This window comes from Chlorocebus sabaeus, chromosome 9 (assembly GCF_047675955.1).
Source record: "Chlorocebus sabaeus isolate Y175 chromosome 9, mChlSab1.0.hap1, whole genome shotgun sequence".
Lineage (NCBI taxonomy): Eukaryota > Metazoa > Chordata > Mammalia > Primates > Cercopithecidae > Chlorocebus > Chlorocebus sabaeus.
The window spans coordinates 102,406,703-102,433,886 of record NC_132912.1 but is presented as its reverse complement, the minus strand read 5'-3'; the positions used below and the strand labels follow the sequence as shown (position 1 = coordinate 102,433,886).

The following is a 27,184-nucleotide window of genomic DNA, read 5'->3' as shown; positions in this document are numbered from 1 at the left end:
GAGCCCTACATGTATGGCTGAGGTTTTTGTTGTTTGCTGTTGTTTTAAGGAAAGAAAGCCAACTATAAAATGTAAACGTTGTAAAAACAAAAAACAAAAAAACTGCTATTGACCAAGGGAAAATATTTAAGCTAATAAGGAAATACCTGATGCCTATGAGACCATGAACATTCCAGGAGGATGAATTCTAAAGTTAAGGTTGACAATGGTCTCTTTGATATGACAGCAAAAGCACAGGCAACAAAACATCAACAAGTAAGACTATATCAAACTAAAAAGTTCTGTACAGGAAAGGAAACAATCAACAGAGTAAAAAGGCAAGCTACAGAATGGGATGAAATATTTGCAAACTATACATTTGGTAAGGGGTTAATCTTTAAAACATTTAAGAAACTCCTACAACTCAACAGCAAAAACCCTATTAACCCAATGTAAAAATGGGCTAAAGACTTGAGTAGACATTTCTCTATTCACAGAAATGGCCAACAGGAATATGAAAAGTTGCTCAACATCCCTATTAATCAGGGAAATGCAAATCAAAACCCCGATGACATATCACCCCACACTTGTCAGGATGGCTGTTATCCAAAAAACAAAAGACAACAAGTGTTGGCAGGGCTGTGGAGAAATTGAAAACTCTGCATACTGTTGGTGGGAATGCAAAATGGTGCAGCAACTCTACAAAAACAGTACAGAGGTTCCTCAAAAAATTAAACATAGAGGCCAGGTACGGTGGCTCACACCTGTAATTCAGCACTTTGGGAGGCTGAGACGGGCAGACTGCTTGAGCCCAGGACTTCAAGAACATTCAGGGCAACATGGCAAGACCCCATCTCTACAAAAAAATACAAAAAATTAGCCAGGCATGGTGGCGCATGCCTGTGGTCCCAGATACTCGGGAGGCTGAGGTGGGAGAATCACCTGAGCCTGGGAGGTGGAAGTTGCAGTGAGCCGGGATCATGCCATTGCACTCCAGCTTGGGCAGCAGAGTGAGACCCTGTCTCAAAAAGTAAATAACTAAATAAATAATTAAACTGTCATATGATCCAGCAATCCTACTTCTGGCTAATTACTCCAAAGATTTAAAACCAGGATCTCAAAGAGATATGAGCCCTCCCATGTTCACTGAAGCATTATTTACAATAACCAAGACATGGAAACAACCTAAATGTTCACTGACAGATGAATATGTAACGAAAACATGGTATATACACACAGTGGAATACTATTTAGACTTTTTTAAATAAAAAAAGGCATTTTGCAATATGTGACAAGGTGGATGAACACTAAGGACAATGCTAAAGGAAATAAATAGGCACAAAATTTCAGTTAAGCAAGATGAATAAGCACTGAAGATCCACTGTACAACACTGTACACATAGTCAACAATAATGTATTGCATACTTTAAAATGTGTTGGGCTGGGCATGGTGGCTGACGCTTGTAATCCCAGCACTCTGGGAGGCTGAGGCAAGCGGATCACTTGAACTCAGGAGTTCTAAACCAGCCTGGGCAACGTGGTGAAACTCTGGCTCCACAAAAATTAGCTGGGTGTGATGGTCCCCACCTGTAGTCCCAGTTACTTAGGAGGCTGAGGTGGGAGGATCACTTGAGCCTGGGAGGCAGAGGTTGCAGTGAGCTGTGATCACACCACTGCCCTCCAGCCTGGGCAACAAAGCAGACCCTGTCTCCAAAAAAAAAAAAAAAAAAAAAAAAAAATCTGGTTAGAGGGTAGATCTCATGTTAAGTGTTCTTACCATAATAAAATAAAAATCATTTTAAAAAAAAGTTCAGGGAGCTCATTCTTACTCCAGGCCTATACCAGTATGGACAGATCAAGGTGGTACCAAAGGAGAGAAATCACAAACAAGAAGGAGACTGGCTTAAATACAGACTTCTCTTCCTCTACCTCTAATGCAGGAAGAGGGATCAGGTGGCAAGGTGTCAAGCTGAATTGCCAAGGTCAAGTGGAAATGACGTGACTGGCTGGGGCTGAGAAAACTGGCGTAAGGCAAGGGAGACTGAGCTCTGCAGTAGCAGCAAGAGGAGGGACTCCCCAGTGATCGCCAGGGTTCTAGGCAGAGTTACAGAGAAGGTAGTGTTCCTATCAGAGATCTCCGATTAGTCCCTAGGTATCAAGGTCATCAGGTGACCCTCTTCCTAATTCATTCTGTAATTATGTTCTCCATGTGCCTGATGATCCAAATCTATTACCATCACCACTACTCCCAACCCTCAATCCAAACTAAGAATCACTATAGTCATCCAAGATACATATTGATCCCAAAGCAGCAAATGACATGAAGTTGGGAATGAATTACTGTGTCATAATTGGGTTTAGGGATATAGACCAGGGAACCACAGAGGACAGTGCATGAAACTGGCCTTTCATCTCTCGTACCACCGTTTTCCTGTGTTTCCTGGACCCTGCATCTCACCTCTCAGGGAGAAGCCTCATGCCTGCTGTGCAGAGGATGTAAAGGGGGGTCTCCTTGTGCTTCTTCACGGGCACATGAGCAGCAGCAAAGCTCAGCAGAGGACGAAGGTAATCACTGGCATGTTCTGGAGTGTCTGCCATTGCAGAGATTCCTTAAGTTAAAACAAACAAACAAAAAAGTTTCTTTAAAAAGCAGCTCACATAAGATTCAGGAAACTGATGCCCTATAAGGTTCTCCTTAAGGTCCTAACCATTTATTTATTTGAGAGGTAGGGGGTGACAATGAATGAGACATCCCTCCTGTTACCCAGACTCTCAAGAAGAAAAGGGTAGCTTGCTTTCTCCTTCTTTTCTCTCCTCTTTCATGCCTTAAAAGAGACTGACAAAATATATTCTGATGTGATGAGTACCTGGCTTGATTTTTTTAACCACTGGTTGGCTGTTGCGGTCTCTCATCTGTTTGATGTCCAGCAAGTCATGGGGGTTCCCATTATGTCTTGGCCAGAAATAAACAAAAATCCGGGAACCACTGCTGCCACAGTCGACAACAAGTCCATAATTCAGATTTGGGTCTTCAGTGTCAGTAGCTTCAAGGTCCCCTACTCGAGCCAAATACCTAAGTCAGGCAAAAAGAGAAATCAGTGCTAAGCAGTCAGGTCCATGAAAGGCACCCTCACTTACGTCATTTGTTCATGAATCTTCATTAAGTGCCTACATGTGCCAAGCGCATGGGACTACCAGTCCTAACCAATGAGTGAAGCAATATTGACAGATTTACTGATGTGCCTGAGACAATAGCTGGTTCGCTTGCCTGGAGGCCACTGAAATTAGATGACTAAAAGATGTCCCCACATGTGGGGGCAGCTCTGAAACTGGCTGAGGTAGCAATCTTTTTTCAAGCATTAGAGCTTGTAGGCCTGAATAAATAACTGTTTTTTTGTTATATGCCATTAAGTTGTGGGGTAGCTTGTTACACACACTAGATAACTGAGACAATCTTAATCACTTCTTTTCTATCTTTCTGTATAGATGCATCCAGAATATTGTGGAACGATTTCTCATGTAATGTGTTTCTGGGAGGTGATTTTGTTTTGTTTTGTTTTTTTGGTTTTTTGAGACAGAGTCTTATTCTGTCACCCAGGCTGGAGCACACTGGCATGATCTCAGCTCACTGCAACCTCTGCCTCCCAAATTCAACCAATTCTCCTGCCTCAGCCTCCCAAAGTGCTGGGATTACAGGCATGAGCCACTGTGCCTGGCCTGGGTGGTGATATTTTTGATTGGGCTTTTTGGTTTTGCTTTTTTGCTTTTTGTCTTGTATTTATATTGCTAGAATTTCATTAACTAAAAATGTAATTCATAAAAACAATAATTATTCTTTTCTACAATCTTATATATACATATATATATTTTTTTCTTTTTCTTTCTTTTTTTTTTTGAGATGGAGTCTTGCTCTGTCTTCCAGGCTAGAGTACAGTGGCACGATCTCGGCTCACTGCAAGCTCTGCCTCCCAGGTTCATGCCATTCTCCTGCCTCAGCCTCCCAAGTATCTGGGACTACAGGCGCCCGCCACCACGCCCGGCTAATTTTTTGTATTTTTAGTAGAGACGGGGTTTCACCATGTTAGCCAGGATGGTCTTGATTTCCTGACCTCATGATCTGCCCACCTCAGCCTCCCAAAGTGCTGGGATTACAGACGTGAGCCACAGCGCCTGGCCTAAATATTTTATAAATATAAAAAGAATTATCATAAAATATGTATAGGGTATAAAGAATAACAATAAAACAAATGTCTGTGTACCTACCACCAAGTTTAAAAAATAAATTACACTTTAAAAAAATAATTCTTCTTGGCCCCTAGGACATTAGTATTTTGTGTTGGAATTTTTTCAGATTCTCATTCCAAGATATCTGGCTGGCTGACATAAGGAAGATGAAACAAGTAAAGGTGTTCCATGAAACACATCAAGGTCTGAATCTCAGCTCTATTGCTTTCTATGCTGTGTGACCTTAAGCAAGTTAATAAACTCCTCTCAGACTGTTTTCTCATCTGTAAAACAAGGACAGTGAAAGGTATCTACCCTCACAGCGATTATACACATAGCAGAACTGTGCTGCCGCTGTTGTTAACAGAATAATCATTGGGAAAGCAAATAGTAGATGACTCTGAGAAAAAAGGCTTAAAAGTTCAGAAAATAAAGAAGACTAAGAGTTGATTAAAATACTTCTGAGCACTTGACCAGGCATGGTGGCTCACACCTGTTATCCCAGCACTTTGGGAGGCTGAGGTGGGTAGATCTCCTGAGGTCAGAAGTTCAAGCCTGGCCAACATGGTGCAACCCCATCTCTACAAAAAATACAAAAATTAGCCAGGCATGGTGGCAGGAGCCTGTAATCCCAGCTACTCAGGAGGCTGAGGCTGGAGAATCGCTTGAACCCGGGAGGCAGAGGTTTCAGTGAACTGAGATCGCGCCACTGCACTCTCGCCTGGGTGACAGAGCGAGACTCCGTCTCAAAAAAAAAAAAAAAAAGTTATCTGCCCTGCTCATCCAACACTGTCTTTTAACTCCTAGATCTCCAAGGCTCTTACACAGAACCCCTCAGAACCAGTTTTTGTGATGTCTGAAGCTAACAAAATTTGGAAAGCCTTCTTTTAAAAACAAGATTCAGCATTACAAATAGAAAAAAGCCCATGTAAGTGAAGGGCTTTAAGGTATAGGGATCATTAGCTTCACAGTAAACCCACCCCCAATCAGAATAATAAACCATGCATCATGCTCCTGAAACCAATCTAGCCAGTGTTTACTGGTGATTTCACATTGTTAGACAAACCACACAGTTCCTTATTTGGGCAAAAAAGCAAACTTGATAAAAAGAAGAGCATGTAGAAATAATTCTGAAATAAAAAAGTAGAGTACCTTTCCTATACTACAATGCAAAATGCATTTTTTTAAAAAAGAGAAGAGCAGGTAACTAAGCTTCAATATAATGTTGTTAATTATTACTGAGAGTAGGGGTAGGTAGAACTTTTTTTCTGGATCTGAAATAGTAGTGAGCTGAGGGAAATGAAGCAGATGGTAAAAATCTGTTACCAAAACAGAAAGTTTCTAATCCTAAAGATTCCATTTCACCACATATCTTCCCATTCTAATCAAATCACTGGGCTGAACTGGGCTAGAATCCACCAATCAACTAGCAACAGCTCACTTCTATCACACGAGAGCTGGGCAAAAGTCTGGGTTCAAGTCACAGAACTCTTGCAAATACTGACCTCACAAGAGGCCAAAGATAAAAAAGAAACAGGCAAGATAATCCACCCCCATTCCAAAGTGACTTTTCATTTCCAATTACAGCAATCTTTCTATTTCACATGCTTCACAGAATCTTCCTGCTTCCCTTCTCTGAAAACCACCCACTCTGCTTGTCTCTTGCAAGATTCTGGATCCCATCCCCTTCTGCATAATGAATAACTTTTCTCTAGTGCACTGGTTCTCAAATTTGGGGGCCTTAGGACTTCTTTGTAATCTTAAAGCTTATTGAACCCCAAAGAGCTTTCGTAGATATAGGTTATATCTATCTATATTTACTATATTAGAAAATAAAACATAAAAATGTTAAGTACTTATTTCATTTAAATAAAATAAATTCATTACATGTAAATATATTTTTATAAAAATAAGCATATCTTCTAAAACAAAAAAATAGAAGAGTGGCATTGTTTTATAATTTTGCAAATATCTTTAGTAGCCAAACTAACAGAAGACCCTAGATTCTCGCATTTACTTCCGTATTCAATCTGTTACAATAAATCAAAACAATATTGAAAATTGAAAATTTTCAATTTTCACACAAATGGAAGCATTTGTGTGAAAATCCAGCCTCACACAGACACACTGTTGGAAACAAGAGGAGTATTAAACAGCCCTTTCAGATCATTCTGAATATTCTTTGATACTATACTAAAACTCAACAAGTAGTGTTTCTTAAAGATTAGTTGCGGTTGGGCACGGTGGCTCATGCCTGTAATCCCAGCACTTTGGGAGGCCGAGGCGGGTGGATCACGAGGTCAGCAGATCGAGACCATCCTGGCTAACATGGTAAACCCCGTCTCCACAAAAATACAAAAAATTAGCCAGGCGTAGTGGCGGGCGCCTGTAGTCCCAGCTACTCAGGAGGCTGAGGCAGAAGAATGGCATGAACCTGGGAGGCAGAGCTTGCAGTAAGCCAAGATCACACCACTGCACTCCAGCCTGGGCGACAGAGCAAGACTTTGTCTCAAAAAAAAAAAAAAAAAAAAAAGATTAGTTGCAATTGGAATCTAAACCCGTCCCCACCCCCCAAAAAAAGATGAGTTGCAATTGGAATCTAAAAATTTTTCATACTCTGTTACATTAAAATCCATTAAAAAACACAGGTTTACTATGCACTTTGAATGGTTATCCATTAAAAAACATAGGTTTACCATGCACTTTGAATGGCTATTATCCAAGCATGATTTCAAAACATCATCTATTGGAAAATATTGGTTCACTGAGTTATGCAAATCTTCCTAACATTGATACATTTCATTCTACAATTGTTAAAAAAAACACATTCATTAATATCACTACCAATCTTACTCAAAATGTCTTTTAAGTATTGGGAAGCTATCCAATTCACAGTGGCAGATATAGTTTTCCAAAATACTAATTTTCACTTGGAAGTTCAAATTTTAACATTGGCAATAAATACCGAAAACTGTTTTTCATGAAGTGACAGATTTATTTCATTTTCAAGGAAATGTCTATAAAATACGCAAGTATTTTGGGAGTCTGTGAGGGTGAAACTATTTTTATAATAATACTAAAATGTTATTTTGCCTTTTAAAACTATGGTTCAAACATATAAAATTTACCATTTTTAAGTGTACAGTCAGTAGTATTAAGCATATTTACATTGACTCTGAAACCATAGTTTTTCTGGCAGTCATTCTTTTAACTAAAAATAGTGTCCCATGATAAAAGCAGCTGGGTTTACCTCATAATTCAAAAAACTGCCCCAGTGCTTTTACTCTAGACAACTTCAGTATATAGCAGAAGTACTTAATACCTATTTCCCCTTTCATCACATAGAATATTGAAAAGATATTCGTAAGTGGAACTGAATCTTTTCTTCCAATGCAATTGTGTGGCAATATAGAATACAGTAACTACTAGTACAATGTGGTGCCTCTATCTTGATTTGAGCTAAGGCATTATTAGCAGTTTTACCTGCCATTGCTTTTGCACCATCAAAGCAAGTATCAATCAACTCAGTGAAAAAGGCAAAAGACATGACTACAGTCAAGAGATGGAAGTGGCCCAAATGTCCATCAATAGATAAATGGATCCACAAAATGTGGTATATGCATAAAATGAAATATTATTCCGCCTTAAAAAGGAGGAGATCCTGTCACATGTTACAACACAGATGAATCTTCAGGATATTATGCTAAGTAAATAAGCCAGGCACAAAACGACAAGTACTGTATGATTCCACCTATATGAGGTATCTAAAGTAGAAACAGAAAATTTAATGGTAGTTACCAGCAGCTGGCTGGAAAGAGAGAGAAAAGGAGAATTCATTAATGGGTACAGAGTTACGATCCACAAGATGAAAAAATTCTGGAGATCTATTTCACAACAATGTAAATATGCTTAATACTACTGACTGTACACTTAAAAATGGCAAATTTTATACGTTTGAACCATAGTTTTAAAAGGCAAAATAACATTTTACTATTATAAAAATAGTTTCACCCTCACAGACTCCCAAAAGTGTCTCAGAGACCCTCCAAGGGCCACTAAACACTCTGAGAACCACTGCTCTAATACAACCTTCCTTTTCTCTTTAACATCCATCTGCTTCTCTACCTACTCCTTCTCCTCTCCTGTCTCCTTGGACATGACTTCTCAGTTCTTAAAAAGCCACTACTCAACAATGCTGACTGGTAATTTCCACAATGATTTGAAAAGGCCTCTTCCTTCTGTTCTAAAATGTGGACATCAATATTCCCTGTTTATATTTCAGTATGAGCCCCTAAGATTTCTTTCATATTTGCTTGCTGTACCTGTTTAGACCATAAATTTCTCAAGAATAGGTACCTTATCTATAGTACCTTGACAGTGTCACAGTGTTTCTCACGTTTCTCTGCCCAAAACATGTATCAATAGTATTGATTGGTTTGGTCCTAGAGCTCACAAAATGGAGCTGTTGGTCTGTTAACTCCTCCATGTCTTTGTACAGCTCTACTCAAAATCAACTGGTCTCTTTCTTGGAAAGTTTTAATTGCTTTCCAAACAAAGTATCGTTATCCTCTCTGATTCCTGCCAAAATAAGCAACTTTACAGCTCCAGTTTTGGTGCAACTCAACTTTTCTTTCTCTTTCTTTCAAAGTCTCTATGTGTGCTTTGGCTAAAATGTCAGCTGACCTTAGATCACTAGAGAGGAAGATAGGCCTAAATGGCATTTATGCAGTGGAAAGTCTCCATTTTTCTCATTGTGCATACAAATGAGTAACTAAAGAACAGTTTCCCTTCTGGGCAGTAACCATATTACCTTTTTCTGGAACTCTGACCTCTTATGACCTAATCAGGCTTCTTACACTTTTGACCAACTAGAAGCCTTCCTCTATTTAGGCTCCTAACATGAATGGATCACCAGACCTTTCCTGCATTTTTTCATATATAGTTTTTTTTTTTTTGTCATATGTAATTTGTAGTCATGGCCTTAGCCATCATGGTCAATTACTTACATTGCTGAACCCTCCTGTTTTAGTGATGCCACACTAGCCAATCTCTAAAGAGGACCAAAAGCCCAAGAGAAAAGTCTCAAAAACCTTCGCATCCTTCACATCCACCTTCCCCAAAGAGGTCTGATTCACCATCACACATACTCACCCCAATGCCATACCCACACACACACACCCTCTGTTTAAGAAACATGATTTCCTTCTAGTCACTGCTGAGTCAATGAAAAGAAAGTTACCCACAAATATATCACCTAAGGTGGAATTGGAAGACAATGGCTTTTCACTGCCATTATCCTGAAAGCATTAACATCATTAGAGCTGTAACTGAGCAAACCATTACCCAGCTTACAAAATCAAAACTAATTACACCACTTTAGAGTTCAAACAGAGCTCAGTGATGGGCCAAAAGTCAATTGAAGTAGCCCCCATGAGTATGGGGCTACTAATTCTTTGCTGAATGTCATTATACTCTTCAACTCTGTTCAAAGTTCAGAACCAAATGTAATTATATTACAGTTAAAGTAGCTATGCATGACTGATGATAGTAATACATACCCAGAAAAGTATATTGTAAGATTACTAACTTACCTCCTAACAAGATTAATCAGAGCAGTCAGGAACATCTATAATTTAAAGTCCTGCTCAAAACACTACAAACACCATTAAGATCAAATAAATGGGCTGGGTGTGGTGGCTCACACCTGTAAGCCAGCACTTTGGGAGGCCAAGGTGGGTGGCTTGCTTGAGCTCAGGAGTTCGAGACCAGCCTGAGCAACATGGCGAAACCCCATCTCTACAAAGAATATAAACATTAGTCGGGTGTGGTGGTGTTTGCCTTTGGTCTCAGCTGCAAGGGGGACTGAGGTGAGAGGATTTTGCTTAAGCCTGGGAAGTTGAGGCTGCAGTGAGCTATGATCACACCACTGCACTCCAGCTTGGGTGACAAAGTGAGACCCTGTTTCCAAAAAAAAAAAAAAAAATCAAGTAACTGAATAAATGTGGGACAGACACAGTGGCTTATGCCTATAATCCCAGCACTTTGGGAGGTCGAGGTGGAAGGACTGCTTGACGTCAGGCGTTCAAGGCCAACCTGGGCAACATAGTGAGACCCCTGTCTCTAAAAATAAAAAAAATAAAAAAAACTTAGCCAGGCACGGTGGCATGCACCTATAATCTCAGATACTAGGAAGGCTGGGGCAGGAGGATGGCTTGAGTCACTCTATAAATAATAAAATAAATGTGAATAAATGCTTTCAATTTCACCATAAAAAAATCTCTGAACTGTTCTATTACACATAAGAACCCAATCATTTCATCTGTATATGCTAAAGAGCATTCTAACCAAAAGTAATGCCTCTCTTTGACTTGCTTTAATTAAACAGAATTGAAACACCTATGGAAGGCCAGTACCAAGCCAATTGCTGACACAGAACCTCTCATTCAGTTATTTCCAGATGGTAAAGGAACATGAAGGCACCACCTTTCAATAGCTACAAAAGACATTCTTCAGACAATAGTTCAACCGACAAAATTCTACCCACTAATGAAGATAACAGTGAGGCTACCAAAAAGTGAACAACATTAAACATGAATGTGAAAAAGGAAAGGTATTAAACAGAACACTTAAGAACAGTTTACCGTAGTGTTTTGTACACTATGTATACATGCTAGAAGTTCCTCTTACACAGTCATGCACTGCATAATGACGTTTCAGATAACAGCAAACCACATGTACAACAGTGGTCCCATAAGATTATAAGGGAACTGAAAAAATTCCTATTAATGATGTCTTGATGATCCTGACCCTGTGCAGGCTTAGGCTAATGTGTGTGTTTCTGTTTTCATTTCTAACAAAAAAGTTTTAAAAGGAAAACAAATTAAAATTTTTTAAAAATAGAAAAAACCTTATAGAATAAGAATATTATAAGGAAAATATTTCCCTACAGCTTTACAATATTTTTGTGTTTTAAGTTGTGTTAGTCCAAAACAGTCAAAAAGTTTTTTAAAATTTCAAAGTTTAGAAAGTGGAAAAGTTACAGCAAGTTAAGGTTAATTTATTATTGAAGAAAGAAAAAAAATTTAAATAACTTTTAAGTAAATTTAGTGTAGCCTAAATGTACAGTGTTTATAAAGTCTACAGTAATGTCCCAGGCCTTCACACTCACCACTCACTCACTCTGAGAAACTTCCAGTTCTGTGAGCTCCATTCACGGTAAGTGCCCTATACAGGTGTACAATTTATTTTATTATTATTTTTTGAGACAGGGTCTTGCTCTGTTGCCCAGGATGGAGTGCAGCAGAGCAATCATGGCTCACTGAAGCCTTGGCCTCCTGGGCTCAAGTGATCCTCCCGCCTCCGCCACCCAAGTAGCTGGGGCTACAGGCATGCACCACCACACCCAGCTAATTTCTAAATTTTCTGTAGAGATGAGGTTTCACCATGTCACCTAGGCTGGTCTGGAATTCCTGGGCTCAGGAGATCTGCCCACTTCGGCCTCCCAAAGTACTGGGACTGCAGGCTTGAACCACCATACCAGACTCAATTTATCTTTTATACCATATTTTTACTGTACCTTTTCTATGTTTATATATGTTTAGATACATAAATACTTACCATTGCGTTACAGTTGCCTATAGTATTCAGTGCAGTAACGTGTACAGGTTTGTAGGCTAGGAGCATATACACCACACAGCCTAGGTGTGTAGTAGGCTGTACCATCTAGGTTTGTGTAAGTATTCTATGATGTTTACACAACGATAAAATCACCTAATGATGCATGTATTAGAACATATCTCGATCATTATATAACACATGACTGTCTGAAAAATTAATAAATTTTAACAATTACCCAGTATCCACAGCAGAAATTAAAACGTGGCACACTTAGCACTGTCAACAGAACTCTGTGAAATGATGAAAATGTTCTCTATCTGCACCATCCCATATATCCACATGTGGCCACTGAGCATTTGAAACGTGTCCAGTCCAAGTGAGGAACTGAATTTTATTTCATTTCATGTTAATTTAAATTTAATTAACCATTTGTGGGTAGTGACTACCCTATTTGATATCACAGTGTAGACAGTAACTGTTGAATAAGTAAACAGATAAATGAATAAATGGATATAAGATATGTATTAAGTCTGAAGAAAATATTGGAGCATGACATATGTGGCACATGCCAGAAAAACAGTTGATTAAAACACACATCTCGGCCGGGCGCAGTGGCTCACGCCTGTAATCCCAGCACTTTGGGAGGCCGAGGCGGATGGATCATGAGGTCAGGAGATCAAGACCATCCTGGCTAACACGGTGAAACCCCCTCTCTACTAAAAATACAAAAAATTAGCTGGGCGTGGTGGCGGGCGCCTGTAGTCCCAGCTACTCGGGAGGCTGAGACAGGAAAATGGCGTGAACCCAGGAGGCGGAGCTTGCAGTGAGCCGAGATCAGGCCACTGCACTCCAGCCTGGGCGACAGCGAAACTCCGTCTCAAAAAAAAAAAAAAAAAAAAAACCACACATCTAACACAAGTATTATTCTCAAAAACAGCCCTGCTGTGCATGTGTAGGGTCAGGGAATATGTGGTAAATCTCTGCACCTGCAGCTCAAATGAGCTGTAAAACTAAAATGGCTCAAAAAAAGTTTATTTAAAAAAAAATACAGTTTTGGATTCTATCCTTACTGACACCACATCTCTCTAAATTTACTTTTTTTGTATCAAATAAATTCTAGTTCTGATGCAAACCTCCTACTTTCTCTTTCCAGAAGCAATATGGATATGTGTTCACAATAAGGAAAAAAAAATACAAGTCTACTTGTTTCAATTATTTCAACCCACCAAGTATTTATTGGCGCTGACCACCTGGGATACAGTGATAGACAAGAATTATCAGATCACTCTGCCTCCCACATACATTTAAATGCTTTTACCTCTCTCCATCCTCTTGCTGCCACCCAAGTTCAGACGCCACCCAAGTTCAGACCACAATCATCTCTCTATTGAGGTGCAGTCCTGGACTTACAATGGTTCGACTTATGATTTTTCAACTTTATGATGGTGCAAAAGCGATGCACATTCAGTAGAAAGTATACCATGAGTATCCACACAACCATTCTGTTTTTCACTTTTAGTACAGTATTCAATAAATTACATGAGACATTCAACACTTTATTATAAAATAGGCCTTCTGTTAGGTGGTTTTGCACAACAGCAGGGTAATGTAAATGTTCTGAGCACCTTTAAAGTAGGCTAGGCTAAACTATGACATTTGTTAGGACAGGTGTATTAAATGCATTTTCAACTTATGATATTTCAATTTACATAACCCATCATAAGTCAAGGAGCATCTCTAGTCCAATTACTCTCCCTGCTTTCTTTTTTATTCCTCTCCAATTCATTTTCCACAATCCCACCAAAGTGAGCTTTCTTTAAGAAGCAGTTCCAGCTGGGTACGATGGCTCATGCCTGTAACCCTAGCACTTTGGGAGGCCGAGGCAGGTGGACCACTTGAGGCCAGCGATTCGAGACCAGCCTGGCCAACATGGTGAAACCCCGTCTCTACTACAAATACAAAAACTAGCCAGGCATAGTGCTACATGACTGTAATCCCAGCTACTTGGGAGGCTGAGGCAGGAGAATTGCTTTAACCTGAGAGGCGGAGGTTGTAGTAAGCCGAGATAGCGCCACTGCACTCCAGCCTGGGTGACAAAGTGAGACTCTGTTTCAAAAAAAAAAAATTAAAAAGCAGTTCCAATCTTTTCACTCTTCAAAACCTTTCAAAGCCTTCCTTCTGCCCTGAGGGTAATGTCTAAACCCTCTAAAATAACTTAACAGACTCAGTTTGATCTAGCTCTCCAGCCATACAGCTCACCATTGACTCCCTAATTGTCTTTAGCCATATTAACTAACCTACATGGAATTCCATAATTAGACCATGTTGTCTTCAAGTGAGAAACTATGTGCAGGTCTGTCAAGAAAATTCCATAAGCATTAAACAAACTCAAATTATGGATTTAGGTCTCCAAATTTAGTACATTTCTTAAGGGCAGGTTGATTACTATAATCATCCAAACAGTGTTTCCTCTTCTCAAAGGAGGAAGTCGAGGTTGGCATGGTAGCTCATGCCTGCAATCCCAACACTCTGGGAGGCCAAAGCAGGAGGATCACTTGAGCCCAGATGTTCAAGACCAGCCTGGGCAACATAGTGAGACCTCCATCTCTATTTCAGTAACATTTAAAAAGAAAAAAAAAGAAAAGAAAAGAAAGCCAAAAATACAAATCCCTGCTAGAAGAAGGCAAGGCTGAAAACATAGGCTTCTTGAGAAAATGTGCCAAAGTCTGTGTATCTGGTGTCTGATGCCCATTATCGTCTGCACATAGTGGCTGCTGAAATTTTTGTTGAATGAATGAATGAATGAATGACCAAAGTGAACGGGAAAGGAGAAAATCTGGGGACAGAATCCAGAAATAAAAAGGAGAGTAGGCATGTGTCCCAATTCTGACCAAAAAAGATTCCAGGAAATGGTCGTTAGAGGTTTCTGGCAAAGCTCTTCTCCATTCTTAGAAGAGAGTCATGGAAAGCCTTTCTGTCTCCTATGCGACACGAGTGAGTATATATGTTGCCCTGGTTGTTACTGTCTGCTGTTTTTCTTCTTCTTCTTCTTCTTTTTTTTTTTTTTTGAGACAGGGTCTCACTTTGTCACCCAGGCTGGTGTACAATGGTGTGATCCTAGCTCACTGCATTCTCTACCTCCCCAGGCTCCAGTGATCCTCCCTCCTCAGCCTCCTGGGAAGCAAGGACTACAGGTGCATGCTACCATGCCTGGCTAAGTTTTGTATTTTTTTTGTAGAGACAGGGTTTTGCCATGTTGCACAGGCTGGTCTCGAACTCTTGAGCTTATGCAATCCACCTGCCTCCACCTCCCAAAGTGCTGAGATTACAGGCATGAGCCGCCATGCCTGGCAGTCTGCTGTTTTTCAACCATTAAGTAAACTGACACTGTGGACAACAGACAGGAGAGACACAGCCTCTCATCCTGTTAGCCAGTGTTGAACTTGTAGTCCTTCTACCCCTGGACTTCCAGGTATGTGAGCATTCTTATTGTTTAAGTCAATGTGGGCTGTTATTTGCAGCCCAAAGCCTCTTAACTAATACATATCTGAGAAGCAATAAAAAGAAAATTTAGGCCGGGTGTGGTGGCTCACACCTGTAATCCCAGCACTTTGGGAGGCTGAAGTGGGCAGATCACAAGGTCAGGAGATCGAGACTATCCTGGCTAACACGGTGAAACCCCGTCTCTATTAAAAACACAAAAAATTGGCCAGGCATGGTGGCATGTGCCTGTGGTCCCAGCTACTCAGGAGGCTGAGGCAGGAGAATCACTTGAACCCGGAAGACAGGATGCAGTAAGCCAAGATAGCACCACTGCACTCCAGCCTGGGCAACAGAGTGAGACTGTCTCAAAAAAAAAAAGAAAAAGAAAACGTAAATATTTTAAAATGAGGCCAGGCACAGTGGCTCGCATCTGTAATCCCAGCATTTTGAGATGCCAAGGCAGGAGGATTGCTTGAACCCAGGAGTTGAAGGTTATAGTGAGCTACGATTGCACCACTGTACTCCAGCCTGGGTGACAGAGTGAGACTGTCTCTAAAGAAAAAAATTTTTTTAATAAGAAAATCATGTTGAAGATGATGAACATAACATGCCATTATTTAACTTTGTAGCTTCATCAAAAACTAATCTCAAAAAAATAGCAAAATGAATCACTGCTATTAAGAAATATAGACCTTCTGTGCAACTGGTATAGCTAAAAGTATATCCAATAATTCAGATGTACTATCTGTGAAAAAAGATGTCAGACTTTCACTGGATGAAACAGTAGATTAAACACTACAGAAAAAAAATACTAACAAATTTGAAAGCAGCAAAAAAAAAAATCCGAATGAAACACAGAGAGAAAAAAGACTGGAAAAAAAAAAATGAACATCAGTATGCTGTGGGAAAACATCACATGGCTCAATATACATGTAACTGGAGTCCCCAGAGGAAAAGCAGGGGAAAACAAAAAAAAATCTGAAGAAGTAATGGACAAAATGTTTCCAAATTTGATTAAAACTACAAATCCATAGATCTAAGAATCAACAAATCACAAGCACAAGAATCATGTAAGCAGGGCACGGTGGCCCATGCCTGTAATCCCAGCACTTTGGAGGCCAAGGTGGGAGGATAGGTTGAGCTCAGCAGTTTGAGACCAGCCTGAGTATATGCCTGTAGTCCCATCTACTCGGGAGGCTGAGGCAGGAAGATAGCTTTAGCCCAGGAGATTGAGGCTGCAGCGGGCTATAATTTCACTATTGCACTCCAACCTGGGAGATGAGTGAGACAGTCTCAAAAACAAAAAATAAATAAATAAAATCATACAGAAAACAACATCAAAGCACATCACAATCAAATTGCTTAAAACCAGTGATAAACAGAAAATTCTAAAAGTATTCAGAGAAAAAAGACACATTCTATACAGAGAGAACAAAGATTAAAAGGACAGCAGACATCTCAGAAAGAATGCAAGCCAAAAGACAGTGAAGCATCATCTTTAAAGTAATGAAAGGAAAAAAATGATCAATCTAGAGTTCTATACCCAATGAACACTTCTTTCAAAAGGAAAACAAAATAAGGACTTTTTCAGTCATATAAAAGTTGAAAGAATTTATCACCCACATACTTGCTGTCCTAGAAATGCTAGAGAATGTTCTTGAGGTAAAAGCAAATATGAAAATATGGGTCCAGATGGAAACATGGATCTACACAAAGGAATGAAGCAGCCCAGAAATGGTAAATATAGACAAAAGTGACTCCATCTTGGATGCTAATCTGCCATGTTAACTTCTGACTAGCCCCAGTCCCGTAAATGCCTCTTGATTCCTGCTTTATTTACTAGTATAAGAACATGTCAACCTTGGTGTTGGCACACAAATGACAGGATATGGCACATGCAGCATTCTTGCCTGTTCTGGAGGGCTATCTTTAATTGTCTTGCACAGGGTGCATATCCCGTTTCCCTGTACTATATAAGCCCTGGGTCTCGGGAGTAACAGTATGGAGATCTACCTGTCTTGCAGCTACCCAGGACCATGCTTCTGTCTGCAAGTTCCCTCAATAAATCAATCAATACCAACGAACAATTTGCCTGCCTCCTCCTTTGGTTTCTCGGTCCCTTCAGCATTCAAGGGTCACTTTGCTTATATGACCATTTCAGGCAACAATATGGTTAAATATATAAGCCTTTTTTTTTTCTTATATTGAAAATCTCTTCAAAAGATAATTGACTATCTAACACAAAAATAATGACAATATATTGTGAAGCTTACAACATGTAGAAATAAAATATATGACAATAGCACAAAGACCAAGAGGAAGGGAGGAATGAAAGTATACTGTTGTTAGGTTCTTGTTCTAGATGTGAAGAGGAGTAATATTACTTGAAGGAAGATTGTGATAATTAAAGATGACATTATAAACTTTAACCACTAAAAAAAAGAAAGTTATATATAATAAGCCAACATGAGAGATAAAATGGAACCATAAAAACTGTACTCAACTGAAGAGGGAAAAAGAGGAAAAAGAACAAGAACAAATGTGACAAATGAAAAACAAATAGCAAGATTAAAACTAAACATACTAAATAATCAGATTAAATGTAAATAGCCTGAACACCCCAATTAACTGCAGAGATAGTCAGATTGGATTAAGAAAACAAGACTCAACCAAACACCGACTACAAGAAGTCCACTTATATAAAGATACCAATAGGCTAAAACTAAAACTATAGAAGAAATATCTATCATGCTACTGTTAATCAAAAGAAAGCTGGAGTAGCTATAGTAATACCGAACTAGTAGATTTCAGAGCAAAGTATATAATCAAGGATAAAGAGAATCATTTAATAATGATAAAGGGGTCCATTCGTAAAGGTATATTACAGTCCTAAATATTTATACACACAATAAGTTTCAGCCCACCAAAACAAGAAAATAGAAAGATGCCTTTCATGCAGTATCAGTATTCCTGTACCAAACTGAACATTGCCAAAATGGGGCTCAAGATCTTCTTTATGTAATAAATGGCACGCAATTTTACTAATTAAAAGTACAGTATCATCCAAAAGGGTCAAAGTTAGTAATGTGTTAAACGGCTTATGAAAATATTTATGACTTCAGTGCCAAAATCTAAAGCTGACTCACCTTTCATATTGCCTATCTCGTGGTAATGAAGCACTCCAATGTCGAAAGTCTATGATTAACATAAGTAAAAGGAGACAGGATATGAAGAAGAGTCCCAGGAATGCTACCCGCTGACGGAGAAATGGACTCACTGTGGGCACAGTGAAGTACCAGGAGGCTGGGCAGAGGTAGGAAAAACTGATCCTGAAATTAGACAAACATTAGTAAGTCTGAAACATTTCTACAATTGAGTGCTTAAAAATCTTTTTTAAATTGGATAAAAGCCCTCCTAATAAAGGCAAAAATCCATGCCAACAGAAGTCTAAATGTTCTTTTCGTCTCTAATTTTAGAAGTTCATGGTGCTTCTACTATATAAATCAGAAAAGCCTTATCTGCCCTTTTTCCAAACTGCACTTTTGAGTGCAATTCAAAGACTTAATCTCATGTTAGTGAAAAGATCACCAGTCTTCCTGGGCAACCTCATAACATTGGAGAATCACAGCAACTACAATATTCCCAACCAAGAATGCTGTCAAGAAACAGGATGGTCAGAAAATTTATTTAACTGATTTTTAAAATGTTTTATCAGATTATATATGCACATAGCAAAAGACAAATCAAACAGTTTAAAAGGATATATTGTATAGTGAAAAGTGATTCTTGCCCTGACCCCACAATCTCTCTCTCAGAGGCAACCATTGCTACCCAGTTGGAGTCCTGCACTGTTGCCCAGGCTGGAGTGTAGTGGTGCAATTTCGGCTCACTGCAACCTCCACCTCCTGGGTTTAAGCAATTCTCCTCCCTCAGCCTCCCCAGTAGCTGGGATTACAGGTGCCCACCACCACGCCTGGCTAATTTTCGTATTTTTAGTTATTTTTAGTAGAGGAGGAGTTTCTACTTGGCCAGGCTTGTCCCAAACTTCTGACCTCAGGTGATCCGCCTGCCTCGGCCTCCCAAAATGCTGGGATTGCAGGCATGAGCTACCGCACCCGGCCGTTGCTGTGTATTTTTCCAGGGATATTCTACGGATACACAAGCATAAATATACACCAATATATTTACAGTAATATATCTGTGTGTGTATGTGTGTGTGTGTATCCATTCCCTCGGTTTTACACAAATGGTAGTCCACCATACCTGCTGTTCTACATCTTTCCCCCACTTTATTTGATAACTGTCCCTTATTGGTGCATGTAGATCCACATTAATATTTTTTAAAAGCTTCAGGGTATTATAATGTATGGATAAGTGTATTCATCTGTGAAGTTCACTTTCTATATTGATTCAAAAGGACCTCGGTCTGTCTGCTTTTAAAGTTCATTGCAAACAAAAAACAAAAAACTTCTTTGTTTAACCTCCTCAAGTGGCACCTAGCCTTGCTCAGATGCAAATCTGAACCAATGTTACAACCTTGTACTTTACAGAGCTGAGCAAGCCGACTCACTCCACCACCCCGGGCTACGGGCTAGAAACTATTATTTATCAGCCCTCGCAATAATACAACTTTGATCATCTCTGCATCCAACTGACCAGGATACAAAGTCCAAGTGCAGTTCCAGGGCAAACCTCACTTGGGACAGCCTCCCAGGGGCCCCCAACCTGCCTGCCATCCTCTGCCGTGCTCCCAGCCGGAGAGAAAGTGTACAGCCTTACCTAGCCATGGGTTCCTTTCGGTGGTCTCAACGCCTGTCACCTTCTTTTTCTTTTGCCCTGAGAAGGTGGCCTCCTTGTCCCAGGCATCTCCTACGTCTGCAGCCTAGAAAGATTTGATTTCAGGCTTCTGTCCGACTGAGCCCACGAGACAAGACCTCCACGGGAATTCCACGGCTCCCACCTCCTCCCCAGGCTCCCACTCCGTCTGCTCTGGTTCCTCAGGCCCAGGGGACCCCACCCAGGCATCCTGGGAGCGGGGCGTTCTCGTGGGCCAGCTCTGTCCTCTAGGAACCGGTCGTCCCCAGGTGGCGGGGTGTGGGTCCCGCTTCCTCTCCGCGTCCCTCCGGGTCCCACAGCCCTCTCGCGCCCACACTCACGGGATCAAGCGGCCCGCCGGTTCCTTCGGCACCGCTCGGTTCAGTCCCGAGCGGATCCCCGCGGCCCCTTGCCCAGCCGGAAGGAGGGCCCGGGCCGGCGGCGGCGCCACGTCCCCAAGGAAACCGCAGGGAGCCAATGACTGACAGAAGACCCACAGAGAGGGGCCGGCTCTTCACGAGCCGAACCGGGGGCGAACCAGCTCCGTCAGCAGCACGTCCGTCCGCCAGGGTGGCCAATCCCCTAGACCGGTTGGCCTCTAATGCCCGCCCCGGGACTTTGAGCCGCGCCCAATCGGAAAGGCGTCGTACCAAGGCTCCGCCTGCAGGGCCCGCGGTGAGCTCACAGGTGAGTGGGGCTGGGCGGACCTGCACTCGCTTCCCTCCCAGGGGCGCGAACTCTCGGCCGGTTGCTTTCTCCACGGCCGCTCCCGGGACAGAGTACCTCCGGTGGGTGGGTTTCGGGGTGTTCGCGACGGAAGCGCATCCCTTGCCCATAACCTATTGTTGGTTTTGTGCCCACTAACCCTCCCTACCAGGATGGCAGTTCTCCCACCTTAAACCTTCCCTATCACCTCCCAAACTGATGCCTCGTGAGAAAAATATAAATTGAAGACAATGACGTTTACACCAAAGTACTTATGTCCATTCATTTGCTTATACCAAAACCTTATGTCTATTCATTAAGTCACTGAATGTCTGCTAATGCCAGTCATCATGAGTTTCTGTGTCGCCGCCCTCCTTGACCTTACAGTAACACAAAGGAAACGACGCGCGCGAGCGTGAGTGTGTGTGTGTGTGTTTCTTGCTTGCTTACACCAGCCGTTATCTCATTTCCAGGAGGACGGCATAAAGTCCAAGCTCTTTCCAACGTGGCACTTCCATTGCGCCCCACAATCCGCCCTACCGCGTCCTCTGCGGCTACTTGCCTTCCTTACCACGCTCCAGCAACCCGCCCTGTTTTGCTCATTCTGCCCCTCCACCTGCCTTGAATAACCGTCCCGGCCCTTAGCCAAATCACCTCCTCTTCATTCCTTACCACCCATCTTAAGGGTCACCTTCCCCTAAAAGTCCTGCTTGACCTACTATACCTTCTTTATACATGCCTATTGTTTCACTTAGCACATTGAATTACAATTATATGTACGTGTCTGTCTGTCCCACTAGACAGAATATCCTTGAAGGCAAGAACTATCTGCTTCCACATATTCCCAATACTGGCCACTGTCTGGCAGATAAAACACAACTAATGTATAATTAATAAGCAAATAAATGAATGTTGGGGGGTCGGGGAAGACCACCCAAATGCTTTATTTATTCAAAGCTTGCTATGACAAGGGAGTCAGTCACCATCACTTGCATTTGGCAGACTCAAAGCCTGTCAGGACATCAGGAAAACTACTTACTTACTTACTTACCTACAGGGTCTCACTCCGTTGTCATCCAGGCTGGAGTGCGGTGGTGTGATCATGGTTCACTGCAGCCTCGACCTCCTGAGCAAGTGATCCTCCTACCTCAACCTCCTGAGTAGCTGGCTCTACAGGCACGTGCCACCGTGCCTGGCTTTTGTTTTTTAATTCTTTGTAGAGATGGAGTCTCACTGTGTTGTCCAGGCTGGTCTTGAACTCTGGGCTCAAGCAGTCCTCCTGTCTCAGCCTCCCAAAGTGCTGGAATTACAGGGATGAGCAGCTGCACCTGGCCAGGAAAGATTAGTAGTGAACAAAAAGGGAAGGTTTCATGTATGCTCTGACTTGAGGGTATTAGCATGGGAAAGCTGGAGGTGGGCTAACAAAAGCAGTGTCTCTTATGTGATTGGTTTGGGGTAGGTGGCATATTTGGCTATCTTTAGTGGATCCTGAGTTGAAGAAAGGAGGAGGCAAAAAACACGGAAACTGAGTCATTGACCAAGTCCTGATTATTCTGGGCTGGTTGCTGTAGAGGTTGTGGGTCAGAGTTCTAATTGTCGTATAAGATCTAGCCATTGTCCAGTTTCTATATTCAGTTCTTATGACTCTAATTTTTTTTGCTCCACTACACTCCTAACCTGATTGAACTTCCTAATTTGCCTTTCTTCTTCAATTCTCAGTTCTCAGTTTTTTTCTCTCTGTTCCTCAATCCCCACTGTGCCTCAAGTGTTATATTTTATCTGGACCCCTAGAAACCACATTGAATAGAATAGTTGCATAAAGTTGGGATTAACCGCATTATACAGATATTTTTATTTATTACAGATTAGTTATTTTTATCATTTCAGAACCCAGTTCAGTTCCTAGAACAAAATAGATATGGAAAGAACTAAAATAATATTTTTGAGTAATTTTAAAAAATTTCTTGAATTTGCCTTCTGTGAGTTCTAAGTCTAATCTATCTATATATATATATTTCAAACTTTAGTGTTCCACAAAATAGGTGTTTTTGAGTGGAAGTATAATTCCTATTTTTTAAATAGTACTTAATTCCTATGGCTTATGAACTATATTAACTTATAATTCAAAAGTTCATTGAAACATCCTCTAATTCACATTTCATAACTACATCATAAAACAGAAAAGACCTACATTTTAATCCCAACATCTTTTCATTATATTTTCTTTGTAAAATTTTGTCAGTCTGGTTTGGACAATACTTCCTTCAATAAATCCATATGCCCTCAAGCATTTGTCAAGCATAATTCCTTACAAAAGCCAGCAATGCTTATCTGGTTAACAGCTCACAGGGCTAAGTTCTGAGGTTTCCAGTCAGCAGGGCAAATTAAAAAGCACTGAGACTATTTCTCTATTGCATTTGCTGTAACTCAACGTGTTGCAACAAATTGTAGAAACCTATATTTCAAAACAGGTTTTTAACTGCTCTTTAAAGGCTTGCCTTACAGTTACATTTGCAGTTTTCTCTAGATGTGCTTGATGCCCAGCCCTGAGCAAAATCAGCCCAACAGTTCCTATATTAGGTGCTAGTTGTTTGCTTTGCTTCATTTCCCCTTGTGGATTCTCCTTGCCTCCACACTCCATTCTACCCTACCCTCTAAAGGAATTTGGAGGAGTGTCCTGTGGTCTACACTCTCCCTTCCAAGTTTACCCATCACTCTTCACCTGTCTTTCAAACACCCCATTGTCCCAAATAAACGCATTATCTCTCCACTCTCATCGTATCCACCCAAGTCTCCTCCATCCATATTCTCCATTTTGACAAAATACCCTGTGATTCACCAGAGCAGGAACCTGTATGGTAGTCATCCTAGAATATCTTCTTTCTAACTTTCTTTTTCCCTTTCCATCCAGTGAGTCATTAGGGGTGCTTAATTCAAGTGCCTAAAATCCTCTCCAAAGTCTTCTAATGAAGCCTTCCAACTGGTGGCCCTGCCTCCAGACCCATGCCCCTCCTGAGTGCCCCTTGATTCTGTTACCATTGGGAAATCTCATCATGCTACTTCCTGATTTTAAATCCTTCACTAATTCCTTATTTATTTATTTATTTTTTAGCCCATCTTGTGGTCCCATAGTAGTTTCTTATTTTGACAAGATATAGTCCAAATTCCTAAGCATGGTGTGGCAGATCCCACTGACAGCCTATTCCAGAAGTTTCTTATTATTTTTTTTTTTTTTAGCCCATCCTGTGATCCCATAGTAGTTTCTTATTCCAATGAGATATAGTCCAAATTCCTTAGCATGGTGTGGGAGATCCCACTGATAGCCTATTCCAGAAGTAGGCTCTCTCTTCTACCTTGTTAACTTGACAAGTAACCACACTGAACATGCTTGGCCATGTTCTTGAAGGGTGCTAGGCTCCATCCTCAGTCCCAGGAGGTAAACTGTGATTGTCTAAGTCAATCATGGTGGGCCCATACCCTCACAAAATATTGGTTTAAATGGGCATATGATACAATTTTAGCTAATAATATGAAAGAGAAATCAGCTGTTGCGAAGAATGGCCAGGGAGGAGGGAAGACATTTCTAGGCAAAGTTTTCTTCATCTTAAAAAGAGATACATTCATAGCAAAGTTATTGAAAGAAAAAAAAATACAGATATAAGTCAATGAAAATTTTTCATAAAGGGGCTGGGTGTGTTGGCATGCAGCTGTAATCCCAGTTACTTAGAAAGCTGATGTAGGAGGATCTCTTGAGGCCAGGAGTTCAAGGTGTTTTTGAGTGGAAGTATAATTCCTATCTATTTTTAAAATAGTACTTAATTCATATGGTTTATAAACTATATTAACTTATAATTCAAAAGTTCATTGAAACATTCTCTAATTTACATTTCATAACTACATCTCAAAACAGAAAAAAAAACTACCTTTTTTTTTGAGAAGGTGTCTCGCTTTGTCCCCCAGGCTGGAATGCAGTGGCGTCATCTCAGCTCACTGCAACCTCTGCCTCCTGGGTTCAAGTGATTCTCCTGCATCAGCCTCCCGGGTAGCTGGGATTACAGGTGCACACCACCATGCTCAAATAAGATCTACATTTTAATCCCAACATTTTAAAATTCTATTTTCTTTGTAAAATTTTGTCAGTCTAGTTTGGACAACACTTCCTTCAATAAATCCATATGCCCTCAAGCATTTGTCAAGCATGATTCTTTGTGAAAACCTGCAGTGCTTATTTGATTAACAGCTCATAAGGCTGAGTTCGAAGGTTTCCAGTCAGCAGGGCAAATTAAAAAGCATTGAGACTATTTCTCTATTTCATTTGCTGTAACTCAACATGTTGAAACAAATTCTAGAAACCTGTATTTCAAAACAAGTTTTTAACTGCTCTTTAAAGCCTTGCCTTACAATTGTATTTGCAATTTTCTCCGGATGCGTGTTATGATTGTGCCTATCAGTAGCCACCACACTCCAGCCTGGGCAATATAGCAAGATCCCATTTCTTTAAAAAAATTTATATGAGAGAGAAAGAAGAGAAGGCCCCCTTTCTACTTCCAGGTGTGATCTTTTTGTTGTTGTTGTTTTTGAGATGGGTCTCACTCTGTTACCCAGGCTGGAGTGTGGTGGTGCAACCTCTGCCTCCCAGGCTCAAGCAATCCTCCTGCCTCCTGAGTAACTGGGACTACAGGCACACGCCACCACACCTGGCTATTTTTTTGTATTTTTGGGAGAGATGGGGTTTTACCATGTTGCCCAGGCTGTCCAGGTGTAATCTTAAGGACATGATGCCTGGAGCTGCTGTAACCATCTTATAATCATAGGGGTACAAGACTGGGGATAACAGAATAGAAATACAGAAGCAAACTGGGTTCTTGATAACATCATCAAGCTGCTAAATTAAGACATTGGAGCAGTCTCACCTTGTGCTTATTATTTGAAATACTAAATTCCTTATTGTTCTTATTTTTAAGTCAGTGAATCAGGGATTTATGTTGCCTGTAGTCTCCTGATACATGTGACTTTCAATGCCTGATATGATCTAGTCCCCAACAGCTTCCAAGCTCACTAATAGATGTTATCACCCAGAACCCTTACATATTTAAAGTTCTCAGCATTGATTATAACTTTTCTCAACTCTGAGCCTTTTTACTTGCTGTTACTCTGCATAACTTTCATTCACTTCTGTATCAAATGAACTCCTACATATCCTTAAAAACTCAGCTCAAATATTACCTCCTCCATGAGCCCCCAAGTCAGCTTACATGCTTCTTATTCTTTGCTCTTATAGTACTTTGCCTATATATACTTCTATTAGGGCAAGCTGGCAACTGTCTGATTGGACCTGATGCCACTGGGCCTGGTAGGAAGACAGAATATCTGTTTTAGACCTTAACAGATATGTTTGGTCTGAAAAGATGGAATCCCTTGGGCTTAACCTAGATGGGAGATATTTAGACCAAGAAGACTTAAATTACTCTGCAAAGTGAAATACAGTAATTTTGAGCATTCGCTCTAGAGACTGGGTTTGGGGAGCTCTGGCAAGGAAAAAAGAAAAAGAGATGAAAAAAGAGGAAGGATCAAGGCAAGATGGCAGATAAGACGGAAGAAAACAGCCCACGAGAGACTCTCTGTATTACTTATCTGTTGCTACATAGCAAATTACTCCAAAACTTTGTGGCTTAAAATAACAATAAGCATTATTATCTCTCACAGTTTCTGTGGGTCAGGAATTTGGTTGCCTCTCGACTCAGGATCTTCTCATGAGGTTGCAATCAAGATGTCAGCTGGGGTTATAGTCTGCTAAAGTCTTAGCTGAAACTAGCGAATACCTTTCCAAGATGGCATGCATGGCTGGCAAGTTGATGCTGGGTATTGGTGGGAGGCCCCAGTTTCTTTTCTCATGGTTCTTTCCCAGGGCTGCTTGAGTACCTTCATTCCATGGTAGCTGGCTTCCCCCAGGGTGATCCTAAAGAGAATGAGCCAGGTAGAAGCTTTATCCTTTGTATGACCTAGCCTCAGAAGTCAAATATCTTCACTTCTGCCACACATTATTTGTTAAAAGTGAGTCACTAACTCCTAGCCCACATTCAAGGGGAGGGGAATTAGACTCCACCTTTTGAATAAAGAAGTATCAACTAATTTGTAGACATCCTTTTAAATTACCGCAGTCCTTAAAATGAGTTTGGTCAGGAACTTTTGGATAATGATAATGACATCATCCATGTTCAATTTTGAGTTTTGTGCTATGTCATAATCCTCTTTGGGACCCCAAACCTTCAGTGAAAGTCTGATAACACCACAGCTTTGTGTTGGGGTACTGTGAGGAATGAAGACAGCACAGCAGGGCGATGACAGTATCTGCAGAAAG

General features: G+C 40.8%; 2 protein-coding genes and 1 long non-coding RNA gene across 4 annotated transcripts in view; 2 read left to right on the top strand and 1 right to left on the bottom strand.

Moving 5' to 3' along the window:
* Nucleotides 1–4,432, top strand: part of COX15 (cytochrome c oxidase assembly homolog COX15) — a 61,243-nt gene extending 56,811 nt beyond the window's left edge. The window contains exon 9 of the mRNA XM_073019250.1: nt 4,331–4,432. Within this exon, the coding sequence (XP_072875351.1) occupies nt 4,331–4,360 (30 nt within the window). The 3' untranslated portion in view covers nt 4,361–4,432. The remainder of the gene's footprint in view (nt 1–4,330) is intronic.
* Nucleotides 1–20,622, bottom strand: part of ENTPD7 (ectonucleoside triphosphate diphosphohydrolase 7) — a 55,129-nt gene extending 34,507 nt beyond the window's left edge. The window contains exons 1-5 of one of the 2 annotated variants that reach the window (XM_007963821.3): nt 20,460–20,621; nt 20,083–20,185; nt 18,450–18,632; nt 2,847–3,052; nt 2,438–2,588 (exon numbers count right to left, since the gene is read on the bottom strand). In XM_007963821.3, the coding sequence (XP_007962012.1) occupies nt 2,438–2,588; nt 2,847–3,052; nt 18,450–18,632; nt 20,083–20,090 (548 nt within the window). In that variant the 5' untranslated portion in view covers nt 20,091–20,185; nt 20,460–20,621. Of the gene's footprint in view, nt 1–2,437; nt 2,589–2,846; nt 3,053–18,449; nt 18,633–20,082; nt 20,186–20,459 lie in introns of both variants that reach the window. The other variant, XM_038009428.2, reaches the window with a different exon arrangement.
* Nucleotides 20,623–20,752: 130 nt separating this feature from the next.
* LOC140712420 (uncharacterized) overlaps nt 20,753–27,184 on the top strand; it is a 42,153-nt gene continuing 35,721 nt past the window's right edge. The window contains exon 1 of the long non-coding RNA XR_012094031.1: nt 20,753–20,805. This is a non-coding gene — a long non-coding RNA (uncharacterized lncRNA). The remainder of the gene's footprint in view (nt 20,806–27,184) is intronic.